At 50.3% G+C, this 21,185-nt stretch overlaps 2 protein-coding genes across 2 annotated transcripts in view; one reads left to right on the forward strand and one right to left on the reverse strand.

Moving 5' to 3' along the window:
- The window catches only part of LOC309808875 (BCL-6 corepressor-like), a 35,879-nt gene extending 20,263 nt beyond the window's left edge, over positions 1–15,616 (forward strand). The window contains 10 exon segments of the mRNA XM_082629450.1: positions 4,441–4,686; positions 5,128–5,184; positions 5,187–5,354; positions 5,936–6,117; positions 6,336–6,599; positions 11,489–11,655; positions 12,806–12,951; positions 13,387–13,464; positions 13,629–13,785; positions 15,212–15,616. Coding sequence (XP_082485576.1) covers positions 4,441–4,686; positions 5,128–5,184; positions 5,187–5,354; positions 5,936–6,117; positions 6,336–6,599; positions 11,489–11,655; positions 12,806–12,951; positions 13,387–13,464; positions 13,629–13,785; positions 15,212–15,503 — 1,757 coding nt within the window. The 3' untranslated portion in view covers positions 15,504–15,616.
- Positions 15,617–18,587: 2,971 nt separating this feature from the next.
- LOC309808876 (uncharacterized protein) lies at positions 18,588–20,078 on the reverse strand (the record flags this gene model as incomplete). The annotated part of the gene is made up of 1 exon (XM_082629451.1): positions 18,588–20,078. The coding sequence occupies exon 1, from the start codon at positions 20,013–20,015 to the stop codon at positions 18,588–18,590; it is 1,428 nt and encodes a 475-aa protein (XP_082485577.1). The 5' UTR covers positions 20,016–20,078.
- Positions 20,079–21,185: the final 1,107 nt, after the last annotated feature.

Here is a 21,185-nt window from a genome sequence, read left to right on the forward strand (position 1 = left end):
CCGGTTTGTCCTACGTGGCTCCCGTAGAAGGGGATTTCTGGGGCTAGTCAGTGGCGGCCTTACCCGAGGGATGGGGCTCTTGATGTGCCTGGAGTAGCCGATTCCGAGCTCCTCCCCCTCGGGATTGGAATGAAAAACGGAGGGTCCAGGCCTCCCTCCTTGCCTGTGCTCACAGCTGACACGCAGCCCTTACCCTCCCGAGTGGCCTCATAACTCAGCTCTTGGGGAAGTTTCTCAGAGAGATGTGATAAAAGTGGGCAAGGCCAAGTTCACGGGGCTGCACTTTTCTGAGGAGGGGATCTGCCTGTTGTGGGTGGACGGTGAGGGAGGCTGGAGGAAGGGAGCGGGCAGTTAACCGGCCTCGAGTCTTCTCGCCCTTTTCTCCAGCAACGTGGCCAAACCCAGGGTGGCCGCTGCCCTTCACGTCTCAGTGGCCTCACCCGCCCTTCTTCCCAGAGACGTTTGTGTGCGTCCTTCCCAGTCTTTCCTGCTGAGCGTGGAGACGAGAACTCGGTGTGGCTGATGGGGAGCAGGGCCTGAGCCCCAGATGATTCCGAAAGCCCCCTCCCCCCACCGCCTGTCTCCAATCTCAGACCGACCGACGGGTCTCTTCCTGGAGCACCCGGGACATGGCCCAGTGAGCCATGAATCGCCACCATGGCAGGGCAGGAGTAGGGTTGGGGAAGGTGAGGGGCTCTGTTTGAAAGGTTGGGGCAACGGAGGTGGGTTCCCCACCCACCCTCTGTCTTGTAGAGACGTGGGGTTTGTAAATAGCTGGTCAGGAAAGGTCACCTGAAGGGGCCACTGTTCTTACCGCGGCCTCCACGTCCAAGGCCCAGCAGGTGTTCACTCCATTCAGCTGGATATGAACGGGCCTTCTTGTTCTCGGGCCATCATGTCTTGAGCTGATATGGGCTCAGGTCCTTCTCATGGGTGTCGGTGTGGCCGAGAGCCGAGCTGTGAGCACATGGGAGCTGGGGCGGGGATTTGGGGCGGGCAGGGGTCACAGAGAGGGTCCAGGATGCCTTCAAGATGCCTTCCCCCTTCTGAGGCAGGCCCTACCCATGGAGGGACCAGGAGCTTCCAAGGTGGTGGGTGCTGTTTGCGTGGCCCTGGTTGTCCTGGTGCGGGTGCATCTTGTTGCTAGGGGCTTGTTTAAAGAAAGGAATTAACTTGAAAACACAGTGGCCGAGATACTCATTTATTCTTTATGATCACATGGGTGGCTGAGTGAAATTTTTATTTTGGAAGTTCACCAAATGAGTTGGGAGGTTCCTCAGACTTGGAAGTTCATCACTAGGAACCCTCAGTGGCATTTGAAGATGGGGCGGGGCAAGGAGGCATTGGTCCCTTCCTTCTCAACCTTGGAGTAACCATCTCCCTTGCCAACCACTTGGCTGGGACAGGCCTAGGACCTGCTCAGTGGCAGTGCCTGGCCAGGAGCTGGAGGAAGCCTCAGTCGAGGGGCTTCATGAAACTTCTTTGCTCAGGGAACTTCTCTTCCAGCTGAGCACCTGCACGTTTGTAAACTCCTTTGGAACAGAGACCCCCTGCACCCCTTGTGTAGCGGGTGTAACTTTGAACAAGGTTAGCCCTGACTGGAGGTGCTATAGTTAAGCTACAGAGAAGGGGATTTTAATCCTGGGGAGCCTTCCAGCGACTCAGAACCCTCTCACCTTGTTTAGGCCTCACTGGGCATGGCTCAACAGTGGTGAGGGTGCTTTGCTGCCACAGTGACTTGTAAATGTTGCTGTGGTGATGCTTCTGTGAGGTGATGCTGTGGTACAACCATAATGCATTTGGGATATAGGTGCTGTGAGTCATAGGACCATGCTGCAGGGACCACGTTCACATCTTGCTTAGACTGGGTGACCAAGGGCACATGGCTTCCCACTTTTAGAAGGGCCAAAAGTAGCAATGATGGCAAAGCCTGATGGTTAGGATCCCCGTGTATCTATTTATCTCCCCATCTCCTTTGCCCTCAAGGGTCATCCTCCTGTGGGTCGTGGTTAGAACAGTCTTTGAGAAGCTCCAAGTGACACGGAGCCTCTACCCCATAGCTGGTGGCCATGGGCATCTTGGGCAGTCGGGGTGGGTGTCCTTCAGGGTTATTACTGGCCTGGGTAAGGTCACACTAGCGTAAGGTCTTGGGGGGCCTTAGCTGAGGGGACTTGAGATCTTTGCCCTAAAAGGCTCCGGGGTTGGGGGAAGGGTGGATGGACCTAGTTTGGAAAAAGAAACTTTCAAATTGGACATGGGGGTTCTTAAGGTAGCCCTTCCATTCCTCCATGGATCCCCTCCCACGGAGCTTTTAGGGAAGGCTGATTGGACCAGATTGGACCCGAGAAGTCCAATGGTGTAACCAGCAGGGCTCACCTCTTAAAATTTCCTACATTTCAGGCCTGAGATTCAGGCTGGTCTGAAAGTCTTGGCATCTTTTGGTTAAAGGGATTTTTCCAGCCTTTCTCTGTGCTGAGCCCGGCCCGTGATTATGAAGCCCACCCCTGGAGGGAGGCTAGCAGTAACATTCCCACTTTACAAGTGAAGGGGGCCGAGTTGTAAAGCGGCGCCATTCCTGCCCGAGTGTTTAAGAGGGTCACAGAGCAGCCGGAGTGAGAGTTACAGCACGCCGTCTTCACCGGGCCTGCGGTAGCCTGGGCTGCATCACCCGTAAGCACAGGCCAGGAGTTTGGGGTTTCTCCTGCTGCCATGGCAGGAGACCCTCGCGGTTGGGGTGATTCCACCATTCCGGCAAGAGTAGATGGGGATCTGCCCCACCTTGGGATACCCTTGGAGAAAAGCTAAGTGTGTTCCACCATTGAGAGCACAGGTCAGGCTAGCCCAGGCCAGGGTGAGGTTCATCCCCACAACTGGCTGCCATTAAATGCTGGGAATGCCCCCAAGAGAGGCTGATCAGGGGACCAGCCGGCTGGGCAGAAGTGGGAGTGATACTTGAAGTGGTCTAGGGAGAGGAGGAATGCGAGCAGCATGTGAAGGGTGTGTCCATGATTTCATCTAGAAAAACGGGCTGTGGGAGCTTAGCTCAGGTGTTAACGAAATACCAAACTCATACACCCACCCCCACCCCCGGCCAGTGATGGACACAGGGTCATCTTCGGGGAACTCTTTAACAGCACAGTGATCATTATGGAATTCTTTGTGTGTTAGAAACAATGTGACTAGCAAAGCAGTTGAACTGTTTCTTTGGCTAGAGCAAAAGTGAGGAGTGAGGGCCTCCCTGGTGGCGCAGTGGTTGAGAGTCCGCCTGCCGATGCAGGGGATACGGGTTCGTGCCCCGGTCTGGGAGGATCCCATATGCCGCGGAGCGGCTGGGCCCGTGAGCCATGGCCGCTGGGCCTGCGCATCCGGAGCCTGTGCTCCGCAACGGGAGAGGCCACAACAGTGAGAGGCCCACATACCGCAAAAAAAAAAAAAAAAAAAAAAAAAAAAAAAAAGTGAGGAGTGATGTTAGGCTGGGGTGATTGGAGGAAAAGCCCCAAGTGGATGCTAGATTGAGCAGAGGGGGCAGGAGCAACACAGGCGGAGCTGGGGTGTGAGCAGTTCAGCCCTGCCCGCCACATCCCCCCACCCCACCCCCATGAAGGGGGTTGGAGTCTTGTCTTTGAAATGTCCTTAGATGCTTGTTGCCTGGGAAGGAAGGCGTGGAGACGTGCCAGGTGGGTGACTGGTGTCACTGAGGGCCTTCTTCCTAGACAGGAAATAGGAGCAGCCCCTCGATGGCAGTGAAATGCTTTTCCCCCCACGGGTGTGGAAAGAGGACAGACGGACTTGTAGCAATCTGGTTGAGTTCTTTGAAATTGCCGTTGACCCTTGTGTGTGCACCAGGAAGCCTTTCCTTTCCCTTTGCCAGGCTCCTCTTGCCTTGGTCTCCCCAGCTTCCCAGCCTCCCACCATTCTTTCCCTACCCTTTTTCTTCACCCTCGCCCCTGCTGACCCAAGTGAACATGGGTGCTATGTCTGTGTAGATGGCAGTTGGGGGCTATTTGGTCTCTTGATGACATCAGCCTTTTTTGTTGACTAGCAGCTGTTTCCATAGTCATTTGTAGCTCTGCCCTGATTGGTTGGCTCTTACTGTGAGGTCACTCACCCCCCCTTTAACAGTAAGCCACCTTGGAGAGTTAAGCAGTTAGGGAGTGATCTCACATGCCTATAGAGGGATGGTGTAGATGCCTCACCTCGACCCTTGAAGGATGGATTGTGAGTGGGCTACGCGCCTCATTTTCTGCTTTCTTTGCTGGTTGTGTTCAGCTGTCCTTCCTTTGGGACGTCTTTCTGAGGGTTTTGTGCTTCCGGCGTGTGAGGCCCCTGGTCTCCAAAGGGGGGTGCGTCTGTTGGTAGCAGATTGCCTTGGGCATGGGGGTCCTGCCTGCTCCTGGTGACCTTTGTTCCCTCCTTTCCGGGTTGTCTCCCCTCCCCTAGGGGAGTGTTATGATGGAAGCAAAGCTGACCGCTTTGAAGCCCCAGAAGACAGTGATCTTCCTGAGGACATGGACACGGAGCCCCCCAGAGAGTCCCCCGCCGACCAGGCGGCCCCGGACGCGTCACGCAGCCCCACCCTCCGGCTGAACAGAAAGCGCAAGGTGTCTGGCAATAGGAACCACACTGAGACCACTGTGCTCCCGGAGGACTCTCTGCTGAAAGCCAAGCCGAGACGGGTCTCCAAAGGTGGGCTTGGTTTGGCTTCGGGCCCGCAGGGCACCCTACGGAAGTCCTGGAGCGGAGCAGTGGAAAGTTCCAGTCCCACCCTGGATCCCTGGGGGGAGCCACTCACACCTCCCCACCCCCCACCCCCATGCCACCCCCCACCCCCCCAAAGCCAGGTGCCAGGGCTGGAGCCCAAAGGTGGCCAAAGGCAAATAGGCCCCCTCCCGAGACTTGGTGACAAGTTCCAGCCAACACAGTGACCACACCCCTCCCCTCCCCCACTCCTGTTAGTGATGTGTACGACAGTTTGTTCCCCGCCCCGGGGGGCTTCTTCATTAATTTGTAGTTATTTCTCCATTAGCTGACTGGCCTGAGAGGGAAATGACAAACAGTTCCTCTAACCATTTAGAAGAGCCACATTATAGTGAGCTGACCAACCTGAGGTGTGCATTGAATTAACAGGGCTCCATCCCAGAAAGCAGCGCCGCTTGCTGCACCTTAGAGAACGGCGGGAGCAGAGAGCAAACCTGGCCGGCAGGGCAGGACGGAAGTGACTCAGGCGGTCCAGCCTGCGGTCACCCCCCAGGGCAATAGTATCTCCGAAGAGAAACCTGGCAGGAAAAGGGCAGAGGCCAAAAGCAACAGAAGCTGGTTGGAGGAGTCCCTTAAATGCAGTGACAATGAACAAGGTACGCACGGGGCGGGGGGCGCTCCTGGAGGGTGGATCACCCGCCCTCTGTGGGAAGCGGCCCTGGAGGGGACCTGAGCGCCATCCAAGTTGACAAGAGTAGCGTGTGGCGAGCGGGGAGTTTTCTTCATGAGGTCCTTTCAGCCTGCACACTTCCTTATGGAATGGACAGTGAGGCGGGAGCTCGACTTCCTGGGCTGCTCCTCATCACCCAGCCCGCAGCTGGGCAGGAAGGGAAGTCTTGGGTGACCCCGGGCGCTTGTCAGTGCCCTCATTCCAGCCTCAGGCTGTCCCCAGTCGCCCTGTCCCGAGCACCCAGGCCCCCCACGGGTGGGGACGGGAGCGCACGAAGGGCTGGCTTCTGCCCTGTCTTGCGGCCCTTTGAAGCGACTTGCCATTTGGCGTTTCGTGGGTTAGCCTATTTGCCGGTTGAATGTGGGATAATTAAAATATTAGTGCTTTGAAAACATAATTGGTATATCTTTAAAAACTGAATCTGCTCCAATGATCAGTGCTAACAATGGGCTTTTCTTTCCTCACCGGCTACAACTGTGTAACGCCCGCTGCTTCTCCCCCTGACAGATGTGCTGTGCATGGACGGAGAAATGGATCGGCAGCCTTCGCCCCTGCCGCAGAAATACACCGACAACAGCGAGAAACCATCCGCGAAGCGACCGTGCAAAACCAAGCATTTGATTCCTCAGGAGCCCAGGCGGGGCTTGTCGCTGCCAGGGGACTCCTACGTGGACAATGCGGATGGCAAGGTACCTCTTGCCCCTGGCTCTCCCCCGCCCCCCGGGCCTGTGCAGGCACATCCCGCCTGCCTACTTCTCTGCTTCTGGGGACAAAGCTTTCCTTTTCCTGAACCCCTCCCCCAAAAATGTCACTGCCCCTTCCTAGGGGACCTGTCTCCTGGGTGGTGGTGAAGTTTCCAGCGAGTAAAAATGCAGCCCCTTCCTCGCGCCCCGCCTCCCTCAGACAGAGAGGAGGAAAAGTGCTTTCCTCCACTCAGGAGCGGCCTGAGCCCAGTTCCGACTATGATCTTTCGCCGGCCAAGCAGGACCAGAAGCCCTTGGACCGTTTGCAGCAATTGTTACCATCTTCCCAGGTCTCGCAGCTGACATGCTCAAGCTCCCCTCCAGAGACCACCCAGTCCCACCCGATGCCACCGGAAGCGCGGAGACTTATTGTCAATAAGAACGCAGGCGAGACCCTCCTACAGCAGGCCTCCCGGCTTGGCTACGAGGTGAGCATCCTTGTGGGTGCCCCGGATCAGGATCCGCCGGCTGCTGCTCCTTGGGTGGGGGACACACTGGCTGGGGATGGGGGGCGGGTCTCAGAGCCCAGCCCCCTCCACGTGGCGGACTGGGCTGGGTGTTCCAGCAGGGTGTTTGCGTTGGCCCCGCTCACACTGCGGGCTCTTTGGTGGCTTGTTCAGTCGTGGTGTGAAAAGAAAGGCAGGCCTCTCTGATGTTCCGTTCCCGTTCAGGCAGGTAGGCTGCTTCGGCCAGTCCGGCTCACTTATCTCTGATACAAAATCTGACCTAACCCAGGGCTTGGCGACCAGGGGAATTTTAATGAGCCTTTTGGATTCTGAATAGCAAGAAGGAGAGTAGTTATTAGCTCTACTAACTTGTGCTGTTTGGGGCAGAGTGATGCCCCTGTGGGGTAGCGGGTGGGACGTGTCTGTGCAGAGTAGGGGTGGGAGTGGGGCAGACCTGAGCAGTCTCTTTCTGAGAGGGCACGGGAGCCGAGGGCTGATGGGCGGGGAGCAGGGGTTGAGCCTTGCACAAAACTCCCTGTCCACACTGCTGTATCCCAACCCAGCACGGCTGATGACAGTGATGGCCTCTATTGCTAGAGCAACATAGAAAGAGAGCTGATATCTGCCTAAGCCCGTGTGATCTGTAGTAACTCCTTTCACCCTGTTAACATCTTCACTTGGGAGTAACGAGTACTAGCCCACTCTCGGATGAGGAAACTGAGCCTCAGAGGGGTTAGCTGATCCCCGTACAGGTAGCAATCCAGCAGTGCTCCACAGCCCACCACGCTCCTCAGCAAGACTGGCTCACACTGGAATTGCCCTTTTTACAGTTCAAAACCTCTGTGAGACAGATGCCTCTCCATGCCCTGTGCAGTTCCCCCACCATACTTGTCAGTAGCAATTGTGATGTAATAGCCCACAGGGCAAAGGCATTTTTCTGTGCTGGCATCAGCCCTCTGGGAGTTGAATGGTGACAGTAAAACGCGGTTCAGCAGGCTGAGCGTGGAGGTGTGGCTGAGCACTGGGGTGGCAGGACCCAGGCTGGCCCGGAGCCCTGGCGCCCACACCCTCAGCCAGCTCTGTGCCCCTGTCCCCCGTCTCCCGTCGTGTCCCCCCACCCCGGTCCATAGTGCCGTGAGCCCTTGGAAGTGTGCCTGCCTTGGCCCTAAGGCCTGACTGTGGGTGGGAAGTTGGAAGCACTAGGGCTATGCTTAGTTTGGGGGTGTTTTGTTGTTGTTGTGGGTTGAATGTGCTCTTGTGTATATCTACACGTCTCTTGGAGACCTCTCCATTAGCTAGAGAGCACTTTGTGGTAGTTAGCGCAGTTACTTGCAGGTGAAGTCCAAGGAGCACCCAGTGGGTTTCCCAAGAGCTGAGAGCGGGCGCCTGGGAGGACAGAGCAGATGTTGCACATAGTGTTGAGCTAGACCCCCCCGTGGTTGAGAAAATAGTCTCCTTGCTTCCAGCAAACGCTGGAGGTAGGGGGGAGACCCCTAACCCCAACTTTTGGGTTAGGGTTGAGAAAGTCGACTCCCGCTTCCAGCAAATGCTGGAGATGGGGGTGGCGGGGTGCTGCTGCACCCGCCGTGGAGGGCGGGGCTCCGAGCCCCACCTGTGAACTTGGCATCATTTCCAGCAGCCTCCCTTTGGGACCAGAGACGTCAAAAGACCCTCGTTGGTCCTCTAAGACAGTTTCCATTTTGGTTTGGTGGCTCTGAGGCCTGGACCAAGGGGCACTTGATCCATACTTTTTTAGGCTACCTGGCCTTTGACTGCACAGGAAGCCTTGGGAATGTTTACGGTCGGATTTGTTTTTTTCTTCAAATGTAAATTTCAATATGTAGATTCCACAGATCACCAGTGTTGATGCTGAACATTGTGACAAGTAGATGAACGCTTTCAACTTTGAATCCAACTTTCTGGGATTTCTCTGGGCAGAATTTTAAATGTTGGGATGATGGCCCAGTTGGGAGATGTGGCAGCTTCAACCTTTTAAAATTGAAGGACAGTTTGCTTAAGCAGATAAGGGTGTGGTTTGGGAGGGTTTTCCTGAAGTTTTGTCTTCAGCATTCTTGGTTATTTTCTTCTGCTTAGCCAAAGATACCATGTGCAGTATAAAGGCTGTCTGAGCTTTATGTCATGATAATCTGGTTCTGGAAGTTTAGAAACACACTCTGGCTTCAGATCCGCATTAAATAGATCACTTGCGTGGCCAAAGACCTCAAACCATTCCCTCCTGGGAAAAAGGCTTCTATTTCTTAGGCTAAAACGCCCGTGTGCAACCACATGCTTGTGCCTTTAGCGGTGATGATTAAATTTTCTATGAATTGAATAAGTCATGTTTTTTTAAAAAGTTAATGAGGCATTTAATTAACTAACAACGTCGGGCTTATGGCCTTTATGGTTACATTTTGCAGGTAATGGCATTCGGCTTATAGCCGCTGAACAGAGAGCTGTCCGACAAAAGCAGTTTGACTTTGCTTGGGAATGGCTGGGCTGCCCTTCGGACACTCCCGTTTATTTCTAGCGGAGAAAATAAAACCAAGGAATGTGTTGCATCGACAGACTCGCCCCGCCTCTTCACCTTTCAGTTAGAGAAAGTGTTGGTGGCGACGGTTGCCATCCATTTAGAGGCCATCACCCTCTTAGCTAGGAGAGTGTAGTTAGCCCACTTGACCCCCAACAGAGAAGGCCTGTGGGATGCTCGTCACAGCTGGATTGCATCCCTCTAACTGGGGCCCTCTTGGGCCTTTTGAATCTTCCCAGCTGACCAGGTACCAAAGACCTGAGTTATAGGTCTAGTACTTCATGTTAATTGAACTTGGGGTTTAATATCTCTGGGCCTCAGTTTCCAAGTGTTGAATGAGGATAGTACTACCTTCCTTTCCTGGTAGCTCCTGGGTTCCTGTGGGTGACAGAAGACGTCCTCGTCTGGGGAAATGAGAAGCACTGTGTAAATAGTGGGATCAACGTGGTTGAGTTAGGACAGCCCGTGGCCAAAAGTCTGACCTGGCCGTGGGGCTACTGCTGCCTTTGCTGCCATCTTCCAGGAGAAGAGAGTTGACTTACCCACCAGCTTGGACGGCCTTTCATTTCTAGGTACCCTTGAATCTGCCCTAGTAGTGATGAAGGTTTCCAGGCGAAGGCCATGATTGTCACAGCAAATAAACCCTGGGTTGAGTAAATTGATGTGTGCACAGCAGTTGGTGGCGTTCAGAGCTGATCCCAGAGCCACGTGACAGGGCCTCTCCCTGGCTGGGGCACACAACTCATTAGCTTGCAGCCGTCCACTCAAGTCTGGCTAGTGAGGGCCTGCTAAAAGCGCAGCAGCTTCATGCGGTATCCTGGATACCAGGGCTCGGGGCAGGTGGCCTGGGAGCCCAGAGGATTGTGGGCTTTCTGGCAGGTTGGGATGTAAACGGAGAAACGCATTCGTGGGCGTGCCTTTTCTCTTCCTCCTCTTGTTTTGGAAGGGAGCTGCTGCAGTGACCTGAAGTAACAGGGCACCGATGGCCAGGTTTACCAGCATGCCCCATTGGGTTCACGTGGTAAGCAAATGGAACATTTCTAGTTCGCTCCCAAGTGAGTGGTCACCTTTGATTGGCGTGTCCTCCAAAGGGCATAAAAGGCTTTACAGAACCCATCTCGCACTTATGGGCGGCTAGAATGACGCCCTTTTTGGGTTTAACAGATGAGTTACCTGAGAGATGTCACAAGGAGGCCTGTTCTGACCCCATCGCATCCCCCCTTACCCTGCAGACCATGTGTTGGGCCACATGCACGTTCTGCCTACTCCCAGCTCTCAGAACCTGCCGGCTCTCTGCTGGGCACGACTTACCCAGTATAAACAGTATAACGTGTTTTCTGGTGGCAAATACTTTCGATGTGTCTGAAAACTTTCTTAAGGTAATAAAACATTGAATAAGTTCCTGCTCTGCTTACTGGGAGTGGTTCATATTAATATTTTAACAAGCCAAAGAAAGAAGGTTAATAACAGTGATTCTAATGCACAGTGTTGACACAGAACATCTCCGGGGTGGGGGGTGGGGCGGTGAACGTTTTATTTGATTCTTGAAATGTGGAGGTTGCATCCTGTGGTGTATCAGGTTCCTGTCATTAACTTGGGGCAGAATCAGTCTAAAATTTTCATATTTACTCGAGAGGGTGGAGTGAGGCAAAATAGAGGGTTGGGTTATTGGAGGCATTTTGTGTCATTCCTCGAGGATGGAGGAAGAGAGCTTCTCTTTAACTCTACTTAACGTACAGACAAGAGCATCTGAGGCCCAGGTTCTGATTTGGGGTCTTAACAAGGGGCGCGAGGATGTAGCTGACCTGGGTGTCCCTGCTTCTCTAAGCTGGGGAATGTTCTCCGGCTGATTTAAGCTCTCTTTAAGTGTTGGTCATCCATACTTTGATCTAAACTTGTGTTATCGTCCACTGCCACTGACCGAACAGACCCATCAAGTGAGAATGGTCTGTGCTTGGCAATGTGTCATCTAAGATGTTAGCAGCCGTGACACCTCTGTACTGGTCACGTCGGCCCCTGGGCTGAGGGCTTTCATCGCTATCCGAATGCGTCCTCTCAGCAGCCCTGTGGAAGCTTGGAGAAGTTCAAGGGTAACTTGCCCATGGCCAGGCCAGTGGTGCAGCAGAGCCTTAGACAACACTGTCTGCATCTCCAAGCCCTTCTCACGCACTCTCGCCCCCCACCAGGATGCCTGCCGCCTGCCCGCGCCATGGTGGGCTTTTGGCCCCGAGGATGTATGCCTTTGAAAGTGGGCACCGCCAAGCTATGGGGAGGTCACGCTTACAAGGTTCACTGTATCGTGGTCTGATGGTATCTCCTCTCCTCTCCTCTCCTCTCCCCGTAGGAAGTGGTCTTGTACTGCCTGGAGAACAAGATTTGTGATGTGAACCACCGCGACAACGCGGGTTACTGTGCCCTGCACGAGGCTTGTGCAAGAGGTTGGCTCAACATCGTACGACACCTCCTTGAATATGGCGCCGATGTCAACTGCAGTGCCCAGGATGGAACCGGGTCAGTGGTGGTCTTGCTCTTGGCCTGGCCCTGTTGGGGCATAGGCAGTGGTTCTTAGGGTGTGCAGGGAACCCCAGAAGGAAAGATGGAGAGTGAGTGCCATGTAAGCACACTGGTGGCGGAGTCCTCTAGAATGGAATCGGACAGATCTTTCTGGCAAATTTACATAGAACTTTAAAAGTCTGTGACGCTCTTATGGACAGAAGTCCCTGAAAATGTTGAGCCTGCATGAATAATCAGGGGTGTTCTCTTTTAAGACCCTGGACTCTTCACCAGCGTCTGTTGAATCTCAATCTTGAACATATATGTGAGTTGAAAGTTGCAGGAGTACAGACAGGTCCAGTGGCAACTGGCTTGATAGGACCTGCCGTGTCCACCCACATCCCCGGGCCTGGCCCCCACTCTGTCCTTGACCTCGGTTTATTGGCCAGAGGCCCAGGTCTGAGTCAGCCCAAGCATCTTCCTGGTTGTACCTGGGATGCCACCACGAGGCAGGGCACTGGGGCTTTCCTGACGGTCATAAAATGAGCAAAACCGTAAGGTATTTGGTGGTTCATGGTTTCCAAATAGCATCCTTTCTGGATGGGACTGTGAACAGTGTTCCTGACCCCAGCCGACACGAGCAGGAGGACTCTGTATCCTCCTGAGAACTCGCCCTGCCTGTCGACTGCTTCTGGGCGAGAGGGTTGATCACTCATCTCCAAGTTGGTTTCAGGAGAGGTTCCACTTTGCCCCTAGTTTCTTTTACAAACTGCACTTTTTGGGTTTTGTTTGTAATGGTGTAACAATGGCTTGTCGTATCTGCTTCCGTGGTGCTGGGGTTCTTCCCCCCAGCCCGCCGTATGTTACCTTCTTACAGTCTGTCACTATTTAAGTTCATTGGAAACGTTTTCATCGTGGCCTGAGTTCCTCCTTGGGCCATGCATTAAGAGAGATTTGCATTGAAGAATTAGGCCTGAGATGGTCCCTTCACCTGTCCCGTAAAGGGTTATGTGTTGAAATAACAGAGTAATTTGTCGCAGCGACCGTACACTCACCTCCTCGGTGAAATAGTGCGCCTACGAGGCTTGGCCACACACGCTCGATTTTGCCCCGTGTCCTTAGAAGCAAGCGTCGCGTGCACAGGTGTAATCCCCCGCACCTCTCCTAGGCCTCTCCACGATGCTGTCAAGAATGATCATCTCGAAATTGTCCGCTTGCTCCTCTCCTACAGTGCTGATCCTACCCTGGCTACGTACTCAGGTAGAACCATCAAGAAAGTGAACCACAGCGAACTTCTGGAGAAGTTCTTAACAAGTACGGCAGAGGTCAAGACACGGTCTTGTTCAAGCATCTAGACGGTGACTTCACAGCCTTTCACCTGGGTTCCCCCTACCCCCACCCCCCGTTTACTCTAAGTGACCCTTTACTGGGAAAAGCGGCCCAACGTTAGTCTGTCAAAGAAGAGATACATACTTTGAGTTTTGCGAGGTGGGGGGCTGGAAAACTCTTAGCTAGCCAGGCTAGCTTTTGTTTGGCAGGCTGGGGCGGTGAGGCGGGCAGTCCCTCAGGAAGGCGGGTGGACGCGTGGGGAGGTTTCAGTCAGATACCTGGAGGCGTGTGCAGTGGGACTTGTCAGGAGGTGACACCAGCCCCAGCGTGAGATGTTCCCGAACTCCAGCAGCATTTGCCTCTTACCAGCAGGCGTTATCTTGTTTCTCTTTCTCTCTCTCTCTCCCCCTCTCTCTGCAGACTGTTTAAATAACCTGCAGGCTCCTGACGATGGTAGCCCCGGTTGCTCTTCGGAGTTCTCTGGCAGCTCTGTGTGTGGTGAGCAGCCTTGTTCGTTTCAGTTGGGCTTGTGGGGGTGGGGGTGGGGGTGGTGCTGTGAGCAGGACTTGCTTGGGAAAGAATTTTTCCAGGGTCCTTTTTGGCGAACAGCTGGAATCTTGCTCCAGTTTACTGACCTCTCTCTTGTTTGCCCCCCCGTTTAGAACCAGATGATGAAAGTGGTTACGATGTTTTAGCAAATCCCCCACGACCGGAGGACCAGGATGACAGCAACGAGGCCTATGGTGACCTATTGGAATCTGAATTTTCCCAAGACCCCCTTTTGCCGTGTTATAATGTCCAGGTGTCCGTCGCTCAGGGGTGAGCGTGGCCAGCGTGTGGTCGAGAGCCAGCCCAGCTGCTCTGTGGGGTGGCAGGAGTTAGAAATCCCCTTCAGCAGATGAGGGTGGCTGGGTTGGGGGGTGAGTGAATTCCTCACCAAGTGTCCACCGACCTCACATAATGCAGTGGAACTTTTCCAGAAAAGTTTGGGGGGTGGGAGGGCTCCCCAGCCAACTGCCCTCATTGGAACACACCCCTAGAGCCCAAAGGACACGGGAGTCAGCGACTGCAATTGCAGTTTCAGTCAGTAAACTCTTGGGGAAGGGATCCTCCCCAAACGGCTACCATAGGGGCCTTCCAAGGCGCGTGAGGTCCACGGGACGATACTGATGTGTACCCTCTTCTCGTATAAGATTAGAGAAAGCCGTATGTGGCACCTGGGCTCTTATGTGTCTTCAGATTTGCTTAGATCGAGTCTTGTCCCCACGGTCGGGCCACTGTGCCCCATGACCAACCCTTCGGAGTGAACACATCAGGAGACCTTGCTCTGCTGTGTGTTGACCCCGGTGCTTAAGGAGTAGCATCCTCCTTGGACTCTGAGGCTGGGAACGTGTCTGCCTTTGTGGTGACATTCTATTCGGGATAGAGATGATAAAGCGTGACAGGGTATCAGGAAGGATTGTACCACCTCCCTTCTCGAAAAATCCTCACTCACGGCAGCATTGAGGGGCGGGTTGGAGGTGTGGGAAAGGAAAGGAAAGCCAGGTGACCTCGAGCGTTTCTCATGCTCTCTCCGTGAGGGCCGGAGGAGAGGAGAGGTCAAAGAGGTGTTTGCCATCTCCCTTGGGTTGGCATACAGACTGGTTTTCCCTAGTGACTAGAACGGGGTGCACTTACTTGGAGACGGGTGACCTGAGTTGTGACCAGAGCCAAGGCAGCACTGGGGTGGCCTGCAACGAGGCTCATTCAGGGGCGCTGCTCCTGCTTTTGTCTAAGTTGGCTGATCCGCCCTAGGTGGCCTCTTAACACATGCACATGAGTCCAGAGTTCCCCCGCTAGAAGTAGATCTTCCGGGCTTCCCTGGTGGCACAGTGGTTAAGAATCCGCCTGCCAGTGCAGGGGACACAGGTTCGAGCCCTGGTCTTGGAAGATCCCACATGCCACGGAGCAACTAAGCCCATGCGCCACAGCTACTGAGCCTGCGCTCTAGAGCCCGCGAGCCACAACTAGAGAAAGCCCGTGCGCAGCAACAGGCCCAACGCAGCCAAAAATAAATAAATAAATAAAATTTAAAAAGAAAAAGAAGAAGAAGTAGGCCTTCTAAGGACAGTGAGAAGTGGGGTGGGGGTGGGGTAATCAAAGTGGAAGTAGCAGGCCCTTTCCCCGCCAGGAGACGGGTAGTTCATAGTTGGGAGCGCCTCTAATTTTGCCGGAAACTCAAACCACTGTCCTTTCTCTTGTGTAGGCCTCGTAACTGGCTGTTGCTCTCAGACCTGCTCAAGAAACTGCAAATGTCCTCCTGCATATTCCGCTGCAATTTCCCAAATGTGAAAATCGTCACCATCGCGGAGGCCGAGTTCTGCCGGCAAGTGTCAGCAAGTCTCTTATTCTCTTGCCCCAAAGACCTGGAGTCCTGTAATCCAGAAAGTAAGGAGCTCTTAGATCTGGTGGAGTTCACGAACGAGCTTCAGACTCTGCTGGGCTCATCCGTGGAGTGGATCCTCCCCAGAGACCTGGACTCAGACGACGACTGGTGAGCTCGCCGGGGCCCGCCGTGTACAGTGTGTCATGGTGTTAATCCTTGTGCATATGTGTCCTAATACGACTATTTCTGTAAAGAAAGGACACTATGAGACACGACTCCAGTCGGAAGGACCTCAAAACATGTTTTTTTCTTTTTAAAATTTGAAGTCAGTTTTTATGAAGTTGTTAATAAAGTTTCTTTACTTTTCAATGTACACATGCTTCGGAATATGTTTGTTTTTACTCGGAACAATTGTTTCTTTTCTTTTTTAAGGAGAAAAAAAAAAGGCAAAGGAGCTCCACACTTTGACTTAATTTCATACAAAGCTCCGACGACAGAGGCCATAACTGTTGAGAGTTGCTTTTGGGGCAAATTAAACCAGTAAAATTTTAAACTCTTCCTGCATATTAAAGGGATTGAATAAATTGGCCACTTTGGTGCACCTGTGTCCTGCGAATTGTCCAGTTGGAGATGGAGGTTTAGAAAGTGAGTTTCAGTCTTGTTTAAGTCTCTTCCCATCAGACTTGTCTCGTGATTTCCTACGCACCATGTTACTTCCTGTCTACCTTGCCTTGGTGTTGTTCATGCCTGGATTGTCTCCTGTACCTGCTCAAACCTTGGTCCATTCTCGTTTGTACCATGGAAGTTTGTCATGCTGGATACTGTCAGAACTAATTTTACTTAAGTTTGCGTTAAGGTGCAAAGCACACGTTTTGTATATTTTCTGTTTTTTGTGTTTGTCTATATTTTATGGTTTCGCTTCAAGAAATATTATGGGACGGGAAATAGCAAGATGTAAAGAGCAAAAAAGTCATCATTCTCTTTCAATTGTTAGAACATCTATCTGCAGTCATAATTATGATGCACTGTGGTATGTGTTAAAATAGTAAATACATGTAACGTCCCGTAGGAGAAGCAAACTCAGTGGTGTTGGTGAGGGTGTGTCATGGAAGTAATCACAAAGCAGGTGACTGTTGGTTGGGGTCCTGCAACATTAGTGTGCCTTCCCTGTGTCCAGTAGTGGTCTGGAGGGGTCAGGAAGCCTGCCTTTGAATTTGAGGGAACAGAGGGTTTGAGGTCCTCTCTCTTCTATTGCTCTAGTACACTGCATAGCAGCAGTATACTGGGTTTATAGTTGACGTTGAAATCGCTGATTGATCATTAAGATTGGGATGTATCTTTGGAAATGAAAATAGGAAGAATCGTATGCTTTTTCTTTTTTTCCCCTATATCTGAAAAGGTATGTAGTACTTTGCTGAGTGGTTGGGAATAAAGTTTGCAGTATTCAGTGTATTCAGTTTTAGTATCTAAGTAGAATTAAACTGTTGCTGTAAACTGGAATAGCGCTTTGTTACTGACAAGTTTTAGAATGCATCTGTTCGTCAATTACCTGTTTGGGAAGATTGTAGTTAATGATTTTGAGAATGTGGCTATAAACCTCCAACTGACTCAAGAAAAGCAAATAAGTCAAGATTGACAAATGTATAGGCTCTTCATCTTATTGTGTGTGTGGTTTTTTTTTTTTTTTCCTTTTAGTTATTTGTCAAGGTATAAAGAATTCTATCACACTTAAGACAAGTTAAGTAAACTTAACGGGGTGTGTTCTGACATGGCATGGAGCAGATCACATGGCCTAGATCTTAAAGGTGATTTTATGTTTAAACTTTCATGAAAACATATGTGATTGAAACACATTAATATATTGATACAGAGGGCAGTTAATTTTTGTCTTTTGTGTGTGTGTGTGTGGTACTGTTGTGGCCTCTCCCGTTGCGGAGCACAGGCTCTGGACGCGCAGGCTCAGCGGCCATGGCTCACGGGCCTAGCCGCTCTGCGGCATGTGGGATCTTCCCAGCCCGGGGCACAGACCCACGTCCCCTGCATTGGCAGGTGGACTCTCAACCACTGCGCCACCAGGAAAGCCCTAATTTTTGTCTTTTAATACATGTGAGCGCAGCTTTCATTTTGCTGAAAGAATATGACCAGTTTTCAGTTTGGGATTCTACCATTTAGTAAAGATAGTCCACTTAATTTTAGAAATAAGAGATTTAATATATAATACCTAATAATACTTTTATGTATGTTTTTTTACTGAAAACTTTTATTGTAATACTGTGAAGAAACTATGCCATTTTAGTCTTCAAGACTTAAATGAATCAAGTGTTTATTAGCTGTTGTAGTTTTTAAACTAATAAAAGTCAGTACATCAGCAATTTGTAAATACAGTTTTTAAAATAATGCCTTAACAACTTTACAGTGGTTATAATGACTGTATTTAGGCCTAAAGTTAGTTAATAATTTGACATGAAGGCTTTTTAATAGTTTGATGGTGCAGATCAGGGATAGGTAAACTCTGGCTGGTGGGCCAGATCCAGCCCGTCGCCTGGCTTTGTAAAGGAAGTTTTTCTGGAACAGAGTCGCACCCATTGTTTACATGGTAGTTGTGGCTCCTTTCACCCTACACCAGTGGGGCAGAGTCGTTGCAACAGAAACTGTATAGCCCACAAATCTGGAAATGTTTAAATTTAGATTTTAAAAATTGAAAAATTCTTTGAGCCTGTACAGGGCGAGTCCATTGACCCCTGAGGTAGAAAACAGTCAGGAACTTGGGTGCGGAAGCCAAATGACCTAGGTTCAAATCTCCTTTCTCCCATTTCTTTCTTTTTTTTTTTTTTTTTGAAATTTACAATCAACCATTTTTAAGTATGCAGTTCAGTGACATTAAGTACATGCATATTTTTGTGCTACCATCACCACCAGCCATCCACAGACTCTTTTAATCATGCAAAACTCTGTACCAATTAAACAGTAATTCTCCATTTCTCCCCCTTTCCCAGCACCTGACAACTACCATTCTTTTTGTCTCTATGAATTTAACTACTCTAGATACCTCATATAATTGGAATCATACAATATTTGTTCTTTTGTGACTGGCTTATTTCTCTTTACATAATGTCCTCAAGGTTCATCCATGTTGTATCATGTGACACAATATCTTTACTTTTTAAGGCTGAATAATGTTCCATTGTATGTGTATACCACATTTTGTTTATCCATTCATCTGTTGATGGACACTTGGGTTGCTTTTGCATTTTGGCTATTGTGAATAATGCTGCCATGAGCATGACTGTGCAAATATCTCTTCGAGAGCCTGCTTCCAGTTCTGGTAGAAGTGATCTGTCAGCCACTTTTGGTAGAAGGATGGCCCACTGTAGACACCAGGAAAATTTTTTCGACCACGGCCATATCCGTAACTGGTAATTCCCATTACAAAATATCGTTTACGTTCTGGTAAGTAGCACATTAATGGTCCACCACTATCACCCCTGCAAGTATCAAAAACTCCATCTTCATCACCTGCACAAAATGAAGCGTAAGGAATTATATCCCCATAGCTCTTGTCAGAATTACAAAAACTTCGAGAAATATAATGCACTTCTGCTTCGTGTAATTTTTTTGTAATATTACCTTCTTCTTTTGTTCTTCCCCATCCACTTATAAAACACTTCGTGTTTCGGTTCAGTCTTTGGAAAACACCAAAAGGTAGACAGATAGGCTGAATATAATCATTATATCTCACTGCTTTCTTTAAATGAAAAAGCGCAATATCATTTTCATAAGATTCCACATCGAAGTCTGGATGGATAATGATCACTTTAACTTTCATCATCTTGGAGTGTGGCTGACGCCCATCTATGTTATTAGTTCCAATCACAGCTCTCCACATTACAGGATCTCTATTTTTCATCAACCTTATTTCTCTTTTCAGTTGGGGGTCATCTGTCTTAGTTGTCTGAGATGTAAGGGTTATGGGAGATGTCATCACCACGGTTTGTGGTAGCGAAGTAGCTGAAGGTGTGGTACGGATCTGATATGTCTGCATATCTCCTGATGCAGTTTGTACAACCACCTGGTTGCTGGGCACAAGTATTTGCTGTCCATCAGAGGTCTGTGCATACTGGAGAATTGTTGTACCTTGTTGAGTACTGCCTGAATTTGTCATGGTTAATGTCTGAAGCCCCTGTACTCCATCTGTACCTGGACTGGCCAGCTGTAAGGCTCCATTTGGGGCAATGGCAATGTACTGTCCGGTGCTAGTCTGATAGATGGGAGTTGGAACAGACATAGAAGTGACAGCAGAGACTCCAGGATTTTCTCCGTCTCCTTTTCTGCCCCGTGTATCTTCAGAAGATAGGTCTTTCAAAATTTTTCTGTAAGATGGGCGCCGTGCTAGGATCCCGTGGGTTTTCTGTGAGGAGCCTATGCTGTCAGATGAGTCCTGAGACTCTTCACTTTCTGATAAAGATGATACCGTTTGCACGTGTGGTGGGTGAATTACAGAAGACTGAGCTGTCTGGATGACCCCCTGAACCTGTACTTGCTCTCCAGGAAGAGGTACAATTGTCACTGGCGCAGATCCTCTTAATGACATCTGTTGAGGAATATGAGAAATATGAGCTCCCTGAACTGTTGAACCAGACTGAGGTGCTGTCTCTGAAGCGTTATTCTTGTGAGAATCTTCCATAATCAACTGCGGTTCCTTTTTGCTTCAGGAGCTCTGTCCCCACTGCTCCCACACGTGTTTTCGGAGGCCAGCACCTGCTCGGGGGGGTCAGGAGACCGCTCGGTGTGGGGCAGTTTTCTTCGGTTGGGGCGTCGCGCTCAGCCCTTACTTGCTGTGGCCTAGAGGTGTCGTCCTCTCCGGCCTTGATCCACGCCTGACCTGCCCTCCTCTTGTAGACAGAGTGAATTCCTTTCTCCCATTTCATAGCTAGTGACCATGGGCAAATCACTTAACCTCTATGCCTCATTATGAGGTTTAAATGCACTTATTTGTATAAATAGTGCCTGGCACATACTAAGCACTGTGTAAGTGATTGCTGTTGTTTCTGCTTGGAGCTTTAATAAGTTATTGTTAATAGAAAAATGACACTAATGATTTTCCTTTTAGAGTAACAAAGGCACTTTGAGTCTTTTACTTTTTCAGGAATGTAATAAGACTTTTTTCATTTACAGTCAGTGTTCCCTGTTACCAAAATTTACTTTATGAACATAAAGAATTGAATGTCTTCAAGACAGTACTTTTGCTTAAATGTCAAACCATTATTTTCCCAAGGCACATCAAACTGGCTCTGCATAGTCCAGGCCTCTAAAGCTTGTGTGCACACCCAAGGTAGCATGTGAGATACATTTTGTAAATATAGTTTTTTAAATAATGCTTGAGACTTCCCTGGCGGTCCAGCAGTTAACACTATGTGCTCCCAATGTAGGGGGCTTGGGTTCGATCCCTGCTCAAGGAACTAGATCCCACGTGCCTGCCATAACTAAGAGCCCACATGCCACAACTAAAAGATCCGGCATGCTGCAACTAAAGACCCGGCACAGCCAAACAAACAAACAAACAAATAAATAAATCTTTATAAAAAAATAAGTAAAATAAAATAATGCCTTAGGAGTTAGGAAAAGAAAATATTAGAACATTTTTACCTTTGTATTATTTTAAAAAATCTGTGTAGTTTATCATGTACATAAATACTATGTATGGAACTTTGTGTATATAATTTGTTAATAAATAAGATGCATATTAAAAAGTTTTCTTATGGTTTGCCCAGTGAGGTGTTTGGAGGCCATTGGAGGACAGGATGATGAAATATAGGGCCTCAGCAAAGATAGAATTTAGAACCAATTCCCTGAC

The sequence above is a fragment of the Mesoplodon mirus genome, assembly GCF_964341445.2.
Source record: "Mesoplodon mirus genome assembly, chromosome: 7".
Classification (NCBI taxonomy): Eukaryota; Metazoa; Chordata; class Mammalia; order Artiodactyla; family Ziphiidae; genus Mesoplodon; species Mesoplodon mirus.